The 18,488-nt window shown below is 46.2% G+C and overlaps 1 protein-coding gene across 4 annotated transcripts in view; it reads left to right on the forward strand.

The window, feature by feature from the left end:
• The first annotated feature begins 643 nt into the window (after positions 1 to 643).
• The window catches only part of LOC134359969 (ectonucleoside triphosphate diphosphohydrolase 2-like), a 44,939-nt gene continuing 27,094 nt past the window's right edge, over positions 644 to 18,488 (forward strand). Inside the window, exon 1 of one of the 4 annotated variants that reach the window (XM_063073883.1) lies at positions 644 to 1,333. In XM_063073883.1, coding sequence (XP_062929953.1) covers positions 1,220 to 1,333 — 114 coding nt within the window. In that variant the 5' untranslated portion in view covers positions 644 to 1,219. The remainder of the gene's footprint in view (positions 1,334 to 18,488) is intronic. The other 3 variants (XM_063073884.1, XM_063073885.1, XM_063073886.1) reach the window with 3 other exon arrangements.

Raw genomic sequence — 18,488 nt, forward strand, 5'->3', positions numbered from 1 at the left:
TCTGTTGATAGATGTTGCCTCGTTGAGTCTGCACTGCCTGTGCGCACAACCAGTGAGGCGCTGAGCGGAGTCCACGGTTCCCGGGCTCTGCGGCTTGTTGCCTTCCTGTGCATTTGAGTGTTCTTACCAGACCACAGTGCAATGAATCCAGGACACTTTCAACAGTACATCTGCAAAAGTTTGTTAGGCGTGCTTGGTGACAAGCTGCTCCTTATAAGGAAGATGCTGGCTTGTCTTTCTTGGGGTGTGGGAGGGAGTTATGGAATATGGAGAGTAGAATGTAAGTGTGTGTGTTATGGCTGGCATGGATTCAATGGGCAGAATGGCCACTTTCCATGCTCGATGTCTATGGCAAAGCTACTGATGGTGATCTGTTCCTGCCATGGGCTAGGGCTAGGTCTGAGACCCCTTGGGGTCACAGTGGGATCACAGAGGTCAACTTCCCGACCCACCTTTGCACTGTGTACGATGGGACCCAGGGAGAGTTCGGGAATTAGCGTAAGAATCTCTGAAGGTGGCAGCACAGGTGGTGGAAAATAATACAGGGGATACTTCCTGGTCCAGGAGCAGGGAGCTAATGGTGTAACTTTGTAAAAGATTGATTCGGACACAGCTGGAACAGTGTGTGCCGGAAGGGACGGTGCAGGGGAAATTCACGAGAACGTTGCCTGTAAGGAACATTTCAGTTATAAGCAGAAACTTAACAAGCGGGGTTTGTTACTCTTGGAGTGGAGGAGGCATACAAAGTTCCGGGGGCAGGGGGCATCGATTGGGTGAGTGAGTAGTACCAGAGGTGTCGAGACAAGAGGACAGGTTTAGAGGAAATTTTTTTCCAAGGTACAGCGGCGTGCGCTGCCGGAGAAGTGGGCGTGGGAGAGACTCTCTGAACATTGAATGAATATTTAAAGAACATGTGAATTATGCAGCCACGGACCAAGAACCGGTAAATGAGATTCGTTTACAGGGGTGCTTGAAGGTGGCCATGGGCTTAGTGCACCGACTGTAAGATGCTCATCGGAGGCTGACAGTACAGTCTCGTCCCTCCCCACTCGCAGGACAGGTAAGATCGTGGCGCCTGGCCCCGGGCGGAGCTCCGAACTGCGCGGGCGGGAGGCCGGCACTGGGCGGGGCGGAGCGGAACGGAACGGGGCGGTCGGACTCGTGCCCCGCTCCTGGCGGCCAGTCGCGGGTAGCAGCCGCACCCGACACTGGCTTGAGTATGGCTCGCCTGCCGCAGCTCGGTCTGTCAGTAACACTCGGAGCCCTCGGAGTCCTCGGCATCGTCCTGCTCGCCGCCACGTCCTGGGACTGGGCCGAACCGCCGAAGCACAAGGTGAGCGCCGTACCTGCCCGGTGATGGAAGGGAGAGAGGAGGGAGGGAGGGAGTGAGTGAGTGAAGTGGAAGGAGCAGTGAGTGAGTGAGAGACGGAGGGAGGGAGAGTGAAGTGAGGTGGAAGGAGCAGTGAGAGAGGGAGCGAGCGAGTGAAATGGAGGGAGGGTGAGTGGGAAAAGAGGGAGGTAAAATAGGGAACGGAGTGGAAGGATGGAGGAAATGGGGAATGATTGGCGGGAGGGTCTGAAGGTGTGAGAGGGGTGTGTGCGGGAATGAGTGAAGGGAGAGGGACTGGGAGGAGTGAGGTGAGAGGAGAGGGGTTGAGGGAAGGAGAGGGGAGAGTGAACCTCCAGCTCATTGTATGGAATCGAAGGACACGAGTCACCAACGCGATGGGTCGCTTCTTCCTCCAAGTGCTGTTCTCCGGAGCGCCCTTCCCGACGAGCGGAGAGCAGTGTCGGCGAACAGTGGGTACTTACCCAAGAATTCAGTGCTTGTGAGGCACAATCGGCACCACTGCCCGCATCCCAATGCATTTCCCCTCCCGTCCCTGCCCATCAGTAGACCCCCCCCCCTCCCTAATCTCCAGACCTCACCTGGAAGCAAGAGACCACCTCACTGAGGGAGCTGACTGCATGTGACAACTGTATCACTGTCTCATTGCTCCGTGCAAGGGGGGATATTCAGCCCCTCCCGTCTGTTCCGGCTTCTGGAGCAGTCCCATGCACATACCTGTTTCAGAATGACCAGTTCTGCCTCACAACACAGTTCATTGGCTAAATGGTTTCCAGCAGCCCATGAGCCAGTGCCAGAATGTCGTCTCTCTGCCCACGGCAGGTCCCGCTCCAGCCCCTGGCGACGGTGTTCCTGTGCACCAGCCGGAGACGGGTAAATGCAGAATGATCCTGAGCCCAGTGAGTTCCCCGCTGAGTCCAGAAACCTCTTGAGTAACTGGCAGAATCTCATAATGCGTGGGGGAAGTGGGAGGGTCCTAACACTCAGGCAGGAGACGGTTTAAAAACAGACAGAGGAAGAGGGTTTTCTAGCTGTGATGCAGAGGGAGGATCTCAGAGAGTTTAAAGACAGTGCAGCAGTCCAACTCTTCCACAGTGAACTGGGAAGGCTCACTCGTGTTTGGAGAGGGTCGGCAGTGGGAAAGGAAAAGAGGATTAAGGTGCACAGGGGAGTGGGAGTTGTTGGAGGAGATCCATGTCCAATAGAAGTAATCCTGCACGGACTGCAGGATACACCGAGTCCTAATGGCTGTAAAAGAATAGTGAAGCAGGTTGGTGAGCTACAGACACACGTGGGAACACTCTGTTGTCACAACACGGCTTTAAAATGGTCAGATTCAGATGCTTAATATCTCCAATAAAAATGAGAAGGTGGGGTGCCCCTGACAACTAGGGAAGGGAGGGATCCTTGAGGGGCCAAGGGGAGAATCTACTGGCTGGGGCTGTGGGGCAGAAGATCTCACCATGCACTGGGGCAGTCTGTCGGACTCCAGGGAGGGAAAGGGAGCTGGGGGACAATTGTGCAGGGACGTTTCAGTGATTTGTAGGTAGTGACAGGGAGGGTTTCAGTTAGCTGAATATCCATTGGGAAGGTGTTAGAATAAAGGGAACAGAGGGGGAAGAATTTTTGAAATATGTTTAAGAGCCACATAAATTGGTGGCCATTGTCGATAGGAGGATAGGCTACAAGATGAGATCAGTGGGTGAAACGGGCTGAGAGATGGCAAGTGGAATTTAATCGTGATAAGTGTGAAGTGAAGCATCTTGGGAGGATGGAGAAGGGAGGGATACATACAATAAATAGCAGGGCCCTGGGGATTCACGAGGGAACAGAGGGATCTTGATAAACATGTACAAGGATCCCTGAAGGTGACAGCACAGGTACAAAAGGTGCATGAAATTGAGAGGAATGGATTGTGTGGATGAGGCTGAGTCTCTTCCCCAGGGTGGAGATGTCAAACAGGAGAGGGCACAGATTGAATGTGAAAGGGCATGTGTAAGGAAAGCTTTTTTTAAAAACACAGAGCGGTAAATGCCTGGAACGTGGTGGTAGAAGCTGATTTTGCAACATTTGGGGCGGCATGGTCAGGGCCGGATTAAGCTAGTGTGGGGCCTGTAGCATATGTTATAAAGGGGCCCTAACTTTAAAAAATGCACATAAGTATTAAAACATAAATTACTTACTTGCATAGTAAAGTAATTCAATTTTTTTCATTTGCTATACGGCCAGATAATACGACAAATGTCTGACACTTCAGTAATAGTATTACTTGAATGTCAAAAGTAACAAAACTACAAGTTAGATTTTCTAGATTTAGCATGAGCAAATTTGTTGATGATACTGGAAATGTCTATTTCACGCCGAAGTTCATGTTCGATGCTCATTAGAGTGAGATTGTTCAATCTGTTTTGACCCATGGTGCTCCTTAGTTAATTTTTAATCCTTTTCAGTTTTGAAAATGAGCGTTCTCCACTGCAGTTGGTAACCATGAATGACAAATAGATGCGTAAGGCATTTTCTACATTTGGAAAACATGACTCCAAAGAATTGTCAGTTATCAAACGGTACAACTGTAACTCTACAAGGTCTTGTTTGGCGCCAATATGAGAAGCAAGATCAGTCTTCAACAGTTCAGTAAACTGCACAAATTCTTCATTAAGACTTCCAGATCTTCCGGATATGATTTAATAAGATTTGATGATCTCTTTATGATCCCTTCAGGTGTAAACGACTGTTACTGTTGAAGGAATCCAAATCTCAGACACCCTGAGCCAATAGACTGGTCCTGGACTTATTTTCCATCTGGCATAGTTTGCATTTTGGTGTTTGATTGTTGGGGGTTTTTGTATTGCTATATTTACGCTCTATTCTTGGTTGGTGCGGCTGTAACAAAACCAAATTTCCCTCAGGATTAATAAAATATATCTACCTATCTAAAAAACACCATTCACCTTTAGATAAGGTTTCTGCCTTTTTGACAGGGCAGAAAGCAAGCTGTCAATAATGGCAAGAAACGTTCGGCTTTTAAACTTCTGAGAAGGCGTTTGAGATTCAACAAGTGGATCAAGAGTGCTGGAACCACTGAAATCATCATACGCGTGATTTTGCTTGTATTTTCTTCGAGTTTGCTGTTGATAATCTTCACACTTAGTCAGATTCTTGGCTTTTTGCTCAACGTCTGAAAAAGTAGACCGCATAGCTGGAATAGATCCATTCAAAGATTCATAGAGTGCATAAGCTGTGTTCAAGTCTTGGCTAGAAGATTGCAAAGAAGCACTGGTCATTTGAAAATGCTGTAATACTTGATCCCACAATATGACCATTATTCCTGTTTCCAACTTCATCATGGTTGAAAGTAGTCCACGAGCCTGTTGTCGACACTCTGCCTTCTGATCATTGTTATTTGAAGTGTCATCCAAGACTTGTTTTATTGCAGAAAAGCTGTGTAAAAGTTGCATCTGCATGAGCTGACCACCGGAATCTGACATTCTTTTCACAATGGGCAAATGAGTACCACCATCAGATAACGCAGCAGAAAGGAGATCCCACCGATAAGCAGAAGCAGAAAAAAAATGTGTCCAGGCTTTCTACAAATTGAAAGAAAATTAATGCTTCTTGACAACATTCAGCAGCACATTTTCCAACCAAATTTAGTGAATGTGCAAAATATGGAATGTAATCCGCAAACTCATTCAGCTCTTTAATTCGTGCTTGTAAACCACTATACCTGTACTTGCCACTCATGTTGCTGGCATTGTCATAACTTTGCCTACAGCAGCCTTTTATATCAATGTCATTTTCCTTTAACAATTCAAGTAAACTTTGAGCGAGCTGTTCAATGCTGTGGCCTTCCATATCTAAAAACTTCACAAATCTTTCAACTGCTCCAGACGGTAAAACATAGCACACAGTCAAAGTCAGCTGGTTCACATTAGATATATCTGGAGTAGAATCCAATGAAACAGAATAATACTTGTATTTCTTCACTTCACTGGTAATGTGATCCAGTATGCTGGCTGCAATCAGATTGAATTCCTCACATGTTGTTTTAGATAGGTATGATTTATGTCCGCTTCCTTGGTTTGCATGAGCATTTATACCACGACACAGCAAGGAGCCAAAACACGCCTGCACACACATACTGTACCCTGTAGCATGCAGCTGCCCCCACATGAAAACAACAGTGTTGCCAGATCGTTGTTGTGGCGCAGATGAAATCACAGAGCGTTGCGTTACTGGTAGGTACAAGGCAGTTTCTTTATTCAACAAAACAAGGTTACTGCAGGCAGAGACCCCTGAAATAATGGATCTAACTGCCTTGTGATTGAGGCTCAATATTTATTTGCTAAACACAAAGGACAGTTCATAGTTACAAGTATAGACAATTCTTTGAAGTTTTCACATCCTTTGATTAAATTCTTTCTACCGGTGCCAGTATGCCTAAGCTGGCATTCGTGGCCTTTAGGAATGCAGTTAAAATCCATAATACATTATCTGATATTGTTACGTGCTAACATAGAGGACAATTCATATTCAAAAAGCATAGATATGGTGTCTTTACAACTACCTGTAAACTTAGCATTCTTGTCTCAGAGGCGCCAGAGATGCATTGTTACAAATGAAACTGGGTTCACAGCTTTTAGGAAATGCATTGTTATGAACTCAATCCACAGTACTTTGTCAAAGAACAGAAGACTGATGGCTGAAGTCATTTATTTAAGTGTAAATGAATTGTCTACTCAAAACTCTCTCTTAACAGTGGTGAGAATACTGTGAGATGCTGATTTCATCAGACTGCAGCTTGCAAGCATTTAGTGCGGCGGGGCCCATAGCAAATGCTATTAGGTTAATCAGGCCCTGGGCGTGGTAGTGTAGTGGTTAGCATAACGGCTTTGTAGCGCCAGCGACCCAGGTTCAATTCTCGCCGCTGTCTAAAAGGAGTTTGTACGTTCTTTCCATGACCACGTGGGTTTCCTCCAGGTGCTCCGGTTTCCTCCCATGTTCCAAAGATGTACAGGTTAGTAGGTATTTAGTCACATGTGTAATTAGGTGGCCTGGACTCGTCCGGTGAGAAGGGCCTGATACAATGCTGTATCTCAAAATGAAACTAGATAAGTAAGGCCTTTGTTTAAGCAGGCAGGGAATGGCAGGGAGTGGCAGGATATGGCGTATGCTGCAGGCAGATGGGATTAATTAGATTAGCATCATGGTCGGCACAGACGTGGTGGGCCGAAGGCCTGTGTTGCACTGCTCGATGTTCTACATCCTCTGGTGATGAAGAAGGCTGATGCAATTCAGAATCACTTTATTGCCAGTATGTGAAACATACCAGAATTGATTGTGGTTCTGTGCAAAGCATAAAACATGGGGAAATACAAAAAAAAAGCAAAAGACAAATTTACAAGGCAGTAGTGCAGATAGCCACGAGCAATGGACAAATAGCAGAACAGTCACATGCACAGATGTCAATAATCAACTTAGGTAAATGTGACCATATGAACAGACTCCAACAAGAGAAAATCTGCATTTGCAGGAGATCCAAGCAACACACACAAAATACTGAAGAAACTCAGCAGGCCTGGCAGGCAGCAACTATGGAAAAGAGTAGTCAACTTTTCCAGCTGAGAACATTCAGAGTTCTACTGAAGGGCCTTAGCCTGAAACGTCGGCTGTACTCTTTTTCCAAAGATGCTGCCTGCCTGGCCTGCTGAGTTCCTTCAGCATTTTGTGTGTGTTGATATGAACAGACTCAATAATTATCAACGGAACAAAGAGAGCAGGAAAGACCATCTAATGGATGTTGTGCAGGGACAGTTCAGGTGTTACAAGTGAGTTTTGTTGGGAATCTGCAGGAAAGCAGCTTCGGAAGTGACGTGTAGTCCTGGTGGTAATGGACTTCCAGCATCTCCCTGATACCAACTTGGTGAATAGGCGACTGCTAGGGTGGATGGAGTCAGCTGTAATTTTTTTTTCAGCTCTTCTCTTCACTGTGGAGTTGGACAAGTCTTTTAATATCAGTAGCTGATGATTTTCTCTGCCGAATGGACAACTTGCTGCAGCCTGGACTTGGAGAGGGAGAAGGCAGTGGGAAACCAAACGGTGGTAGAGATGGTCTCAATGATGGCTGAGTAAAAGTTCATCAGGGTACACCCCGAGATGTTAAGTTTCCTAACCTGATGTAGGAACAGCAATCTCAGCTGGGCTTTCCTAGTGATGAGCATAACGTACTTGTCCCACTTCAAAGTATTGATCATGGTAGTCCTCCAGAATTTGAATGACTTGACCACAGACACAGCCTGACTATTAATTTCTAAGGAGGAACAGGTAGGGGGTTGTCAAAAGAAACCAACCCTCATTTCCACTGTCTTGAAAGCACTAAGCTCCAAGATGTTACGAGCACACCATGCCACCAGCCGGTCTACATCTCTTTGATAGCAGGTAACATCGTTATTAGAGATGAGATCAACTAGAGTCATGTCAGCCATGAACTTAAAGGATTTTAATGTATTTGTCTGTGATTAGCTTCATTAGCCAGGTCACACAATATAAAAGCAGGAAGCTTATTGTAAACTTTTCAAAACATTAGCTAGGCACAGCAAGAGCATTGTGGTCACCACTCTATAGGAAGGAAGTGATTGCAGAGGTAGATGGATGTTTCAGTTATAAGAAAAGACTTGAGATGGGTTTGCTGTGGGACGGAACAGACTGTTGAGGGACCTAACAGAGATGTGCAAATTAAGAGGGGGTGTCGATAGTAAGAAACATTCCTCTATAAGAGGCTCTACCAGAGTCTATACATGTAAGGCGAGATTTAGAGGGGACCTAATGAAGAATTAATTTTTCTCCCAGAGGATGGTAGGAACTTGGAACACTCTCTAAGTGGGTGGTAGATGCAGAGGCTTGAGAAGAATCTAAATGGACATTTAAATTGGCATGGTATGTGTATAAAAACTGCAGGCCAAGTATTGGCAAATGGGATGAGTATGGATGGGATGGGTTGAGGGGCTCATTTCTGTGTTGTATGACTCAATGAATCCACAAACTGATAAAGGCATTCCCCAAGCAAGAAGGAAGTGTTGCTCTACCTGGTGCTGGCAAATGAGGTGGTTCAAGTGGACCAATAATTGGTGGAGAAAACTTGGGTAGAAGCGATCATTATTGTGAGCCACAGATAGCAATAAAGAAGGTCAACCTGAAGTAAGACTTTTAACTTGGAAGAGTGCTGACTTCAGTGGGATGAGGGAGAATGCAGGTAGAGTAAAATGGCACTGAAGATTTATATGTAATGGAATAATTGGAGATGCTTCAGCTTTTGGTTGCCACAGAAGGGAAAGACAGAAACCAAAGCTAACACGAGGAAATCTGCAGATGCTGGAATTTCAAGCAACACACATCAAAGTTGCTGGTGAATGCAGCAGTCCAGGCAGCATCTCTACGAAGAGGTGCAATCGACGTTTCGGGCCGAGACCCCTATCGTCTGGACTTGGTGGACAAGTCCTGACGAAGGGTCTCGGCCCGAAACGTCGACTGTACTTCTTTACCTAGAGATGAAACCAAAGCTAAGGCTCCTTGGGATGGTGAGAGTGATAGATAACATGATGAGAATATATCGGTGAGTTTTTCAATTGCTAATCGGGATACACAATGTTTAGAGAGGGAAAGAGATTCTACAAGATTAGATTGATAGTTTACTCAATAGGGAACCAAAAGTAGTAAGTAGAATACAGATAAATACAGTGCAATATCTGTCCTTCAGCCCACAATGTTGGGCTGATCTTGTAAACTACTCTAAGATCAAACTAACCCATCTCTCCTTCATAGCCCTCCAATTTTTTTCAATCAGCCATGTGCCTATCTAAGAGTGTCTTAAACGTCCTTGGTGTATCTGCCATCCCTCTAGTACCACACCTGGAAGTGCGTTCCATGCATTGTGTGTAAAATAAAGTATATAAATAAATAAAAACTTTCCTCTGACACCCAAGTTATTGTAATGGAGTGGGTTAGGACCTGTTAGAAAGTTGTATATGCTCAGAGGCTCAGGGCAAGGTTGGGGTCTCGAGGATGTTGACAAGTACTGGTAGAAGTAATGGATAGGGTGAACATTAATAAGGGGTTCATCGGAAAGGTAAGAGGCTGAGCTTGGAGTGACGAAACCATTTTATCTGGAAGTCTTGTGTCTCTTGTTGATAAAGTGACCAGGGCAGGTAGCGGAAGGGCTTGTCATGACATCTAATCTCCGGAAAATACAAGAGAGGCTTGGAAATTGCCAAGTGTGACATTCTTGCTCAAGAACAAGTTTTCTCATAGCAATAAATAATTCAGGTTTGGACTTGTTACGGATAAAGTTCTGAAAAACATTAATTAGGGAAATTGTAATCATAGTGGTTATTGTTAATTAAAGAAAAACAGAACGTTGATGAAGTCAGCAGAATGAACATGTCCACATGGATTTTAATGAAGTGTTTGTCACATGAAGCCTGGTTAGCAAAACGTGACTGCGGATAAGTGGAGAAAATATTGGTCAGAAAGCAGTCAGTGTGATAATTGATGGTGTCCAGACTGCAGAATGATGTACAGAGATGTTCCCAAACGGTCTGTGCTGAGACCACTGACATAGTGACAGATGCTGGAATACAAGGAAAGATGTCACAAGTAACCGATGACACCAGACCTGGAGGTTCAGTACTGTGCAAAAAATCTTAAGCACCCTCGATTTTTTTTTTATATATATATATATATGGTTTCAGATAGTATGGCTTCCGCAGAGCCCTGATCTCAATATCATTTTGGGCTGCCTGGGATTGCCTGGAGAGTCAGAAACAAGCAAAATGGCCAAAGTCCACAGAAGGACTGTGGCAAGTTCTCCAAGATGCTTGGAACAACCTACCAGCTGCTTGACAGTTACACCAAATATCGATTTGATTTAGTTTTTTTTTACTATTTGCTGCTCTTTATAGTATTTTTCTGACATTTAGAAACTTCTCAAATCATTATTTTTGAAAGCATATTCGCTTTGCAGGATATTTTTACATATGACTAAGACATTTGCACAGTACTGTATGGTGGGGAGGATGTTACTGACTGATTTTTAACAGGCTGGCAAAAAAAGTAAGCGTGGTGGATGGGATTTAATATGAAGTGAGGTAATGTGCTTTGGCAGAGGGGATGTGGAGAGGCAACATGGACTTTATGGCATCGTTCTAACCTGTACAAGAACTGAGACCTCTGCAGGAGGCAGAACCTATTGAGAGGGCGGTTTCAGCGGCATCTGGCTTCAAAATTAGAAGAGTTGAGTACAAATGTAGGGAAGGCTTTTCACATAATTGTGGTCACTTCTCTGATAAGGATGTGAAGCTCCTTCAGAACAACCTCGATAAACTGGAGAAGATGGGCTTCTTCCTCTTAGAGCATTGAGAGGAGGTTATGGAGGTGTACAGGATTGTGATAAACTTGTAAGACAAAGAAAATCTATTTCAGTTAGCTGGTGGTGTAAGGATGCAGGAGGCAGCTCAGAGTTCTGGGTAAGAGCTATGCAGGGGATAATGACCTGAAACTGTACCTCTGAGGATGGTGCGATCTGATTCCACGGAGAAGCTGGGATTGGCAAATGAGAGAAGGAAACTTGCAGGGTTGCAGGGACAACGGGGTCTGATCGGATTATCTGGCGGAGAGCTGCACAGGCTGAGGCAGCAGACTGGATGAGTTGCGACGCACATCCCACAAACTGGAGTACCTCTGACGGGTATCTCTGGTTATCTCAGCAGGAGCATTGCAGCTTTTATTCCAGCCCACCAAGCCACCACAAGCAGCAATCAGACAGTGACCAATAACGTGTGGGTGTTGCCAGAAGGATGGATGTTGCCCGGATACTGGGAGGACACCTCCTGCTCTTTGGGGAACCATTTACTTCCACCTGGTGGATCTCTCAGCACTTCTGTTGTCCGATACTCTCTCGGCAGCCCTTTGGAGGATATAGGGTAGACAGCTGGCAGGAAATTTACTGGAGGAAGCAAAAGCCATGGTGTTTGAACATCCTGTTTTGCTTTGTGACAGGGAGGGCTGACTGGATCAGATTTAATATCACCGGCCTATGTGGTGAAGTTTGCTGTCTTTGTGGCAGTGGGACAATGCCATACATGATAATAGAAAACTGTGAATATAGTAAGTATACATATTAAATAGTTGAATTAAATAAGTAGTGCAAACATAGAAATTAAAAAGGTAGTGAGGTAGTGTTCATGGGTTTGATGTTCATTCAGCAATCGTTAGGCAGGGGGAGAGATGATGTTCCTGAATCATCGAGTGTGCACCTTCGGGCTTCTGTACCTCCTCTCTGACGGGAGCAATGACAACTGGTGGTCACATGGTTTGTGGATGAGCCAGATTAGCGAGCTGGTTCACGCTGTGGCTTCACTGTAACATGGCATCTCTGTCCTTCATCCATTTAACACATTGACCCTAACGAACTCTTGGGTTGATGTGAGGCTTCACCCAACCTCTCGGCACTAGCTGCTCATGCTTTCAGCAGAGGCTCTGCCATTCTCACACTGAATCGGTCTATCCGGGAATGCCGGGGTCACATCCCCAATTGCCCCTGAGAAGGAGAGATTGAGCTGTCTTCTTGAACCACTGGGCAAGGCGTTCCCATCCGCGCCATTAAGCCCAGCGACAGCGAAGGACTGGCAGTATATCTGCAAGCCCGGGTAATGTGTGACCTACAGGGCGACCTGCGGGTGGTGCTGATGCCCTGGCCCTCAGCGACAGATCACCTGCTCAGCAGGAGCTGACGGGTAGCGAGGGTGAGTAGCGGCAGTGCAGTTTGTAGCTGGTACACGGGGTGGAGGCAGTGAATGTCCCAAGGCTTGAATGAATGCAAGTCAAGTGGGCTGCTTTGTCATGGATGGTACTGAAGCTGCACCCATCCAGGTAGGGGCAGTGTTACACCACAGTCTGGCATGTCTGACAGGTGAGCTGAAGGCCATGGCGTGTGGAGAGGTGAGTCGCTCTCCATCTCCTCTTGTAGCCACAGCACTGAGGTGACTCAGTTCCCAGTGAATGGTAAGGGACTTGACGATGGTTGATAATGGCAGGTGATCAGACTGTCTAGTCGGAGGTGCTCGTTACAACAGACTGTTGCAGTTCTTTGCACTGGACATTGTCTCGGTCTCACTGTGGGCTGCTGAGGTGTTTTTAATGGAACTGAACATGTGTGTGATTGTCAATGGACATCCCCAGTTCTGATCCAACAGTGGAAGGAAAGTCTGGAGAAGGTTGGGCTTTGGGCTTTTGACATTGCCGAATGGAACTGCTTCACTGATATCCTGGGGCTGGGCAGCTCCAACCTCCTTCCTTTTTAGCGCAAGTACGACTCCATCCACTAGAGGCGTTTCCCCTTGATGCCCATTTCCACCCCAGCCCCTTGATGGCACGTTCAGAGGAACGCTGCCTGGCTGACGAGGGCAGTCACCCTCCCCTCACTCAGTTCCTCTGTCCACCCAGGTTGTGATGAGGTCAAGAAGAGGGTCTCTGTAGGCCTGCTGCATTGAAGCAGAAGAAAGAGAAACAAGTGCAATTAGAAATGATCAGCATTTGTTCAGGTAACTCTACAATTTGATTAAAAAAGCTAGTGCAAGGAGTGATAAACATGAAATTAAAAGCCCGTCATGGGTTCATTGAAGTCCTTCAGCAGAGGATATTGTCCTTTCTGACATGACTCAGCTTAAATGTGGCTCCAGATCTACTTTAATCTTCAGTTTAAAGACAACATGGGAAGGACATTAAATGTGTGTATTTTTGGCCACATCCACTTCCTTTGAACAGATGAATAAAAAATTGTTTTTGTAGGTCACCATTGATGGTGCTTCAGTGAATGGAATCCAGCTGTCTTCACTGAAGGCCTCATCCCCTTGTCAACAGGTAGTTAGCTTCAATCTGTGCTCGTATAATTCTGCCATGCAAGGAGCTTCCATTCCAACAAAAACCTTGATAGCATTAACACATGTCCCCCTAACATCCCCAAACTATCTTGACTCCAACCAAAGTAGACAGACCATCTCCTTCCATCTGGCTTGTATCATCCACAAGGCGTATCACTCAGGAATTTCCCAACAGTTGGTAAGTGGGGAGAGCTGATGGAAAAAAATATTGGACAGAACACTGAATGCCAGAATAGTTCCGAGCAGTTCATTTGGATGGGTGCCAGACAAGATGTAGAGTGGAGAAGTTAATAAACTGAAGCTCAAACAACAGGAATTCTGCAGATGCTGGAAATTCAAGCAACACACATAAAAGTTGCTGGTGAACGCAGCAGGCCAGGCAGCATCTCTAGGAAGAAGTGCAGTCGACGTTTCAGGCCGAGACCCTTCAGTTAGTCCTGACGAACTGAGGGTGGCAGGCACTATGTAGATTCTCAGATCAGTAAAAGGCATTTCCCCGAGCTCAGCATTCACTCTCCCACTGTTCCGTGTCACTTCTGAGGGTTTGGTCACTATCTTGCAATCAGTCCTTCCAGTCATCATGACTCTGTCCTGACCCTTTGCCTTTTAGACAGTCACAGAAGAAAACTCCGTGATCCAAACAACAAGCTTCAGTTTATTCAACCAACACACATCAAAGTTGCTGGTGAACGCAGCAGGCCAGGCAGCATCTCTAGGAAGAGGTGCAGTCGACGTTTCAAGCTGCATTCACCAGCAACTTTGATGTGTGTTGGTTGAATAAACTGAAGCTTGTTGTTTGGATCACGGAGTTTTCTTCTGTGACTGTCTAAAAGGCAAAGGGTCAGGACAGAGTCATGATGACTGGAAGGACTGATTGCAAGATAGTGACCAAACCCTCAGAAGTGACACGGAACAGTGGGAGAGTGAATGCTGAGCTCGGGGAAATGCCTTTTACTGATCTGAGAATCTACATAGTGCCTGCCACCCTTCAGCAACTTTCAGTTATATCCTGGAGTTCAGTCGGTTTAGTGGACAGAACGTGCGTTTAACAAAACTTAAACTTCTCCAGGTGCTAATTGGATATTGAGTTGAGAAGAGTCCCAACCACTGAGTACAACTGGAAGAAAAGGTTCATGGAATTGTTACAGCAGTGAGTGGGGCTTATTAGGTCCATGCTAGCTCTTGCCGAACACTCCTTTTCCCCATGTTACCTGTCCTGAAAAGCCATCTGATTCTCGTTGGGAGTGCTGACTCTGTGTGTGGAAAGGGAGGTGGCCAGGCAGTGCCAGCATAAACCAGTTTCTCCTCGCTCTCCGCCATCCACAAACCTGCAACTTCTACCCCATTTTCAATGAAGTCCCCGGTGCTTCAACCTCTATGAATGGGAACAATTTCTGTTCACTGAACTGTATCCATCTCCTCATACATTCTCAAACCCTTTAAATAATAAAACCAGATTTGGCATCCTCCTGGCAACCCTGCCCTATTCCCATATCTCCTGTCAAACCCACCCACGCCTCCCACAGTGACCTGGGATTCATAGCAACCAGCTGTTCTGGTCATTGAATTTAATTCTAGCATCCATTCTGATACTAATCCGTATTCATTGTCCTTCGATATCCCCTCTTCTTCCACGGTCCTGAGAAGAGTTGGTACAAAGCACCCTTTGTGATTGGGCCTTTACTCACTTCCTCCACGTACTCAATCCCAGCCAGCCCCACCACCTGTCCCACTCACTACCTGTCCGTGCTCGGGAGCTGATTGGAAGCGCCAGGGACCCAGATGCTTAACCTTCCACGTCTCTTCGCGGAGGATGCGTAAACCCAGAGCAAAGTAACCAGCACACCTCTACCCAACACCTAGTTACACTTGTACCGTACCTCTGTCCCAACACCTGGTCACACCTGCACCCCACCACTTGCCTCACCTGTAACACTTTACCATCGACTATCTACTCCTCGCCGAGTCTGCCCACGCCTGCACAACACCAACAACACCATTCAACACACCTGCCCCTACGAGCCAAATCCCACCCGTAGCAACTCAAGACAATTCAAATTGGTTCTCATATGCACAAACAAATATATATAGAAGTGAAAAGCTTGCTTACAGCAGCCTCACAGGCAGAATACATTAGAGACAACATTCAGGAGAAAATAAACAATTTATATGAGAACTGTACAAAAAAAAGCACAACTGGAACATAGAAACATCGAAAATAGGTGCAGGAGTAGGCCATTCGGCTCTTTGAGCCTGCACCGCCAGAATACAAAAAATGTTCATTGGAATGCAAAATAGCCAGAGAGTTACCATACTGAGGCAGTGGTCAGGGTTAGACAAGTTTGATTAATAAAACCAGGTTAAAGGAAAACTTGAACCTGATGGTGTGGGACTTCATGCTTCTGCATCTGCTGCCTGATGGTGGCTGTGAGGAAATGGAGTGGCCCTCTTTCTCATCCTGATGGTGGCTGTGAGGAAATGGAGTGGCCCTCTCTCTCATCCTGATGGTGGCTGTGAGGAAATGGAGTGGCCCTCTCTCTCATCCTGATGGTGGCTCTGAGGAAATGGAGTGGCCCTCTCTCTCATCCTGATGGTGGCTCTGAGGAAATGGAGTGGCCCTCTCTCTCATCCTGATGGTGGCTCTGAGGAGATGGAGTGGCCCTCTCTCTCATCCTGATGGTGGCTCTGAGGAAATGGAGTGGCCCTCTCTCTCATCCTGATGGTGGCTCTGAGGAGATGGAGTGGCCCTCTCTCTCATCCTGATGGTGGCTCTGAGGAAATGGAGTGGCCCTCTCTCTTATCCTGATGGTGGCTCTGAGGAAATGGAGTGCCCCTCTCTCTCATCCTGATGGTGGCTCTGAGGAGATGGAGTGACCCTCTCTCTCATCCTGAGATGGATCATCTAATTATACCTTTTACAAATTGTTTAGTCTCATCTGTAGCAAATAGAGTAATGAAATGCTGACAACAGGAATTCTGCAGATGCTGGAAATTCAAGCAACATACATCAAAGTTGCTGGTGAACGCAGCAGGCCAGGCAGCATCTATAGGAAGAGGCGCAGTCGACGTTTCTGAAACGTCGACTGCGCCTCTTCCTATAGATGCTGCCTGGCCTGCTGCGTTCACCAGCAACTTTGATGTATGTTGTTTTAATGAAATGCTGTGCCAGTTTCCTGATTGCACTCGTAATAAAGACAATTCAAGCCAAGTTAAACATCAGTAGTGCATAGTCTTGTGTTGTTTAGCAGCAGATATGGGAAGGGAAAAGATTACTTTCTGATCTGGGACCTTTTGTTGGAACTGGAAGCAAGACAATCCGCAGGTTGTATATTGGTGGAAAGAATGTACGAAACATCTGGGGTAGGGTGGATGCCTTAATTGTCAGGGTAGCCATGACTTTCAGAACACTGTTAGATACACAAGATAGAAAAGAAGCAGATTAAAATCAAAGCCATGTCCACGAGGACTGGCTTCTGAAGTTGTTCAATTCATTGATGGGCTGTGAGGGTACCCAGACGGAAGGACAAGAAAAGACAGGTTGAACAGGAAATGTGATGGAGAGGTAAAGTGGTGGGCAGCTGGAAGTGAGAACTAAATGTGGTTATCACCTATTTTGTGCTTGCTTCCCCCAGTGTAGGGGAGACCACATTGTGAACACTGAATGCACTGTGTCAGATTGGAAAGTGTCTAAGTGCGTCACAGCTTCGAATGGAAAGACTGTTTGTGCCCTTGAGAAGGAAAGGCAGGTGTTGCACGCCTTGCAGTGAAATTCAAAGTCCAGTTTATTGTCATGGGCACAAGTATGCACAGATGAAATTACAAATTTCCCCACAGCAATTTTACAGGCATATACCATCAATATGTGACTGTCCTGGTCCAACTCTGGCCAAGAAAGCTGACCAATCCCTCTACATGGCCCTGTTGACCCTTACCAGTTTCTGTCGATGTACCACAGAAAGCATCCTGCCCGATGGACTATGACTTGGTCTGGCAACTGCTCTGCCTGTCACTGCAAGTAGGCTGTGAGCACAGCTCATCATATCACAGAAAGCACCCTCCCCTCTTTGGACTCTACTTCTCACTGCCTCAATAAAACAGCCAGATCACCCACCTCCATTGGGCAGGAGATACAAAAGCTGGAAAGCATGTATCAGCAACTCCAGGACAGCTTCTAGCCCATTGTTATAAGACTATTGAATAGTTCACTAGGACAAAAAGTCAGACTCTTGACCCCACAATCTACCTGATTATGATCCTCCAGCTTGTTGTTTACCTGCATTGCACTTTCAAACTTCAAAGTATGTGTACAGTATACAACCTTGAGATTTGCCGCCTTGCAGACAGCCACAAAACAAACCAACATCATAGAACTCGTTTAAAGCACCCCCCCCCCACACACACACACACACACACACACACACACACACACACACAACAAGACCATTGGACGTGTGAGAAAAGAACGAATCGCACAAGCAGCAAAAGGTGAACAAATAACACACAAAACATTAAACGTCAAACGGTAGAGTCCCCAACAGTGAGCCCACAGCCAGGAGCCGATGGCCACCGCCACGGCCACTGAGTTGGTCAGTTCAGCACTTGGTGGGTGGCTGCAGACCCCGATCCGGGACTGGAGTTGAGTGTTGGAGTTTGAAGGGTGACTCATAGGACGTGGTTGGTGGTGGCAGGATGATGTAACACGAGGGGCTGTACCCTCACTTTGATTGGGAGGAGAGAAGTTAGAGCACAGGCAAGGGAAATGGGAGGCTACTCTACCTACTGGGCACTTCACCTGTTTTCAAGCTTTCAGGCTCTGCAGTTTTGTGCCAATTACATGTCAGAGCCGTTGGGAGTCTGATTACAACAACAGATAACACTCTGATCACACCTGTATCTAACTGTATCTGTGCCAATTAGTCTCAGCACACACACACACACACACACACACACACACACCTTAATGTTCTTTCCAGTGGAGCATGTCACACCTGTTCCAAACAACCTGATGTAACAATCAGTATAAATATGCCTGCACTTAACAGGCAGGTTGAGATTGTGCCTGATACCCTGAACTCGCCTCAGAATCAGAATTAAGTTTAGTATCATCAGCATATGTTATGAAATATATTGTTTTGTGGCAGCAGTACAGTGCAATACATAATAATAAAAAACCATAAATGGCAATAAGAAGTATGTATATAAAA

The sequence above is a fragment of the Mobula hypostoma genome, chromosome 21 (assembly GCF_963921235.1).
Source record: "Mobula hypostoma chromosome 21, sMobHyp1.1, whole genome shotgun sequence".
Classification (NCBI taxonomy): domain Eukaryota; kingdom Metazoa; phylum Chordata; class Chondrichthyes; order Myliobatiformes; family Myliobatidae; genus Mobula; species Mobula hypostoma.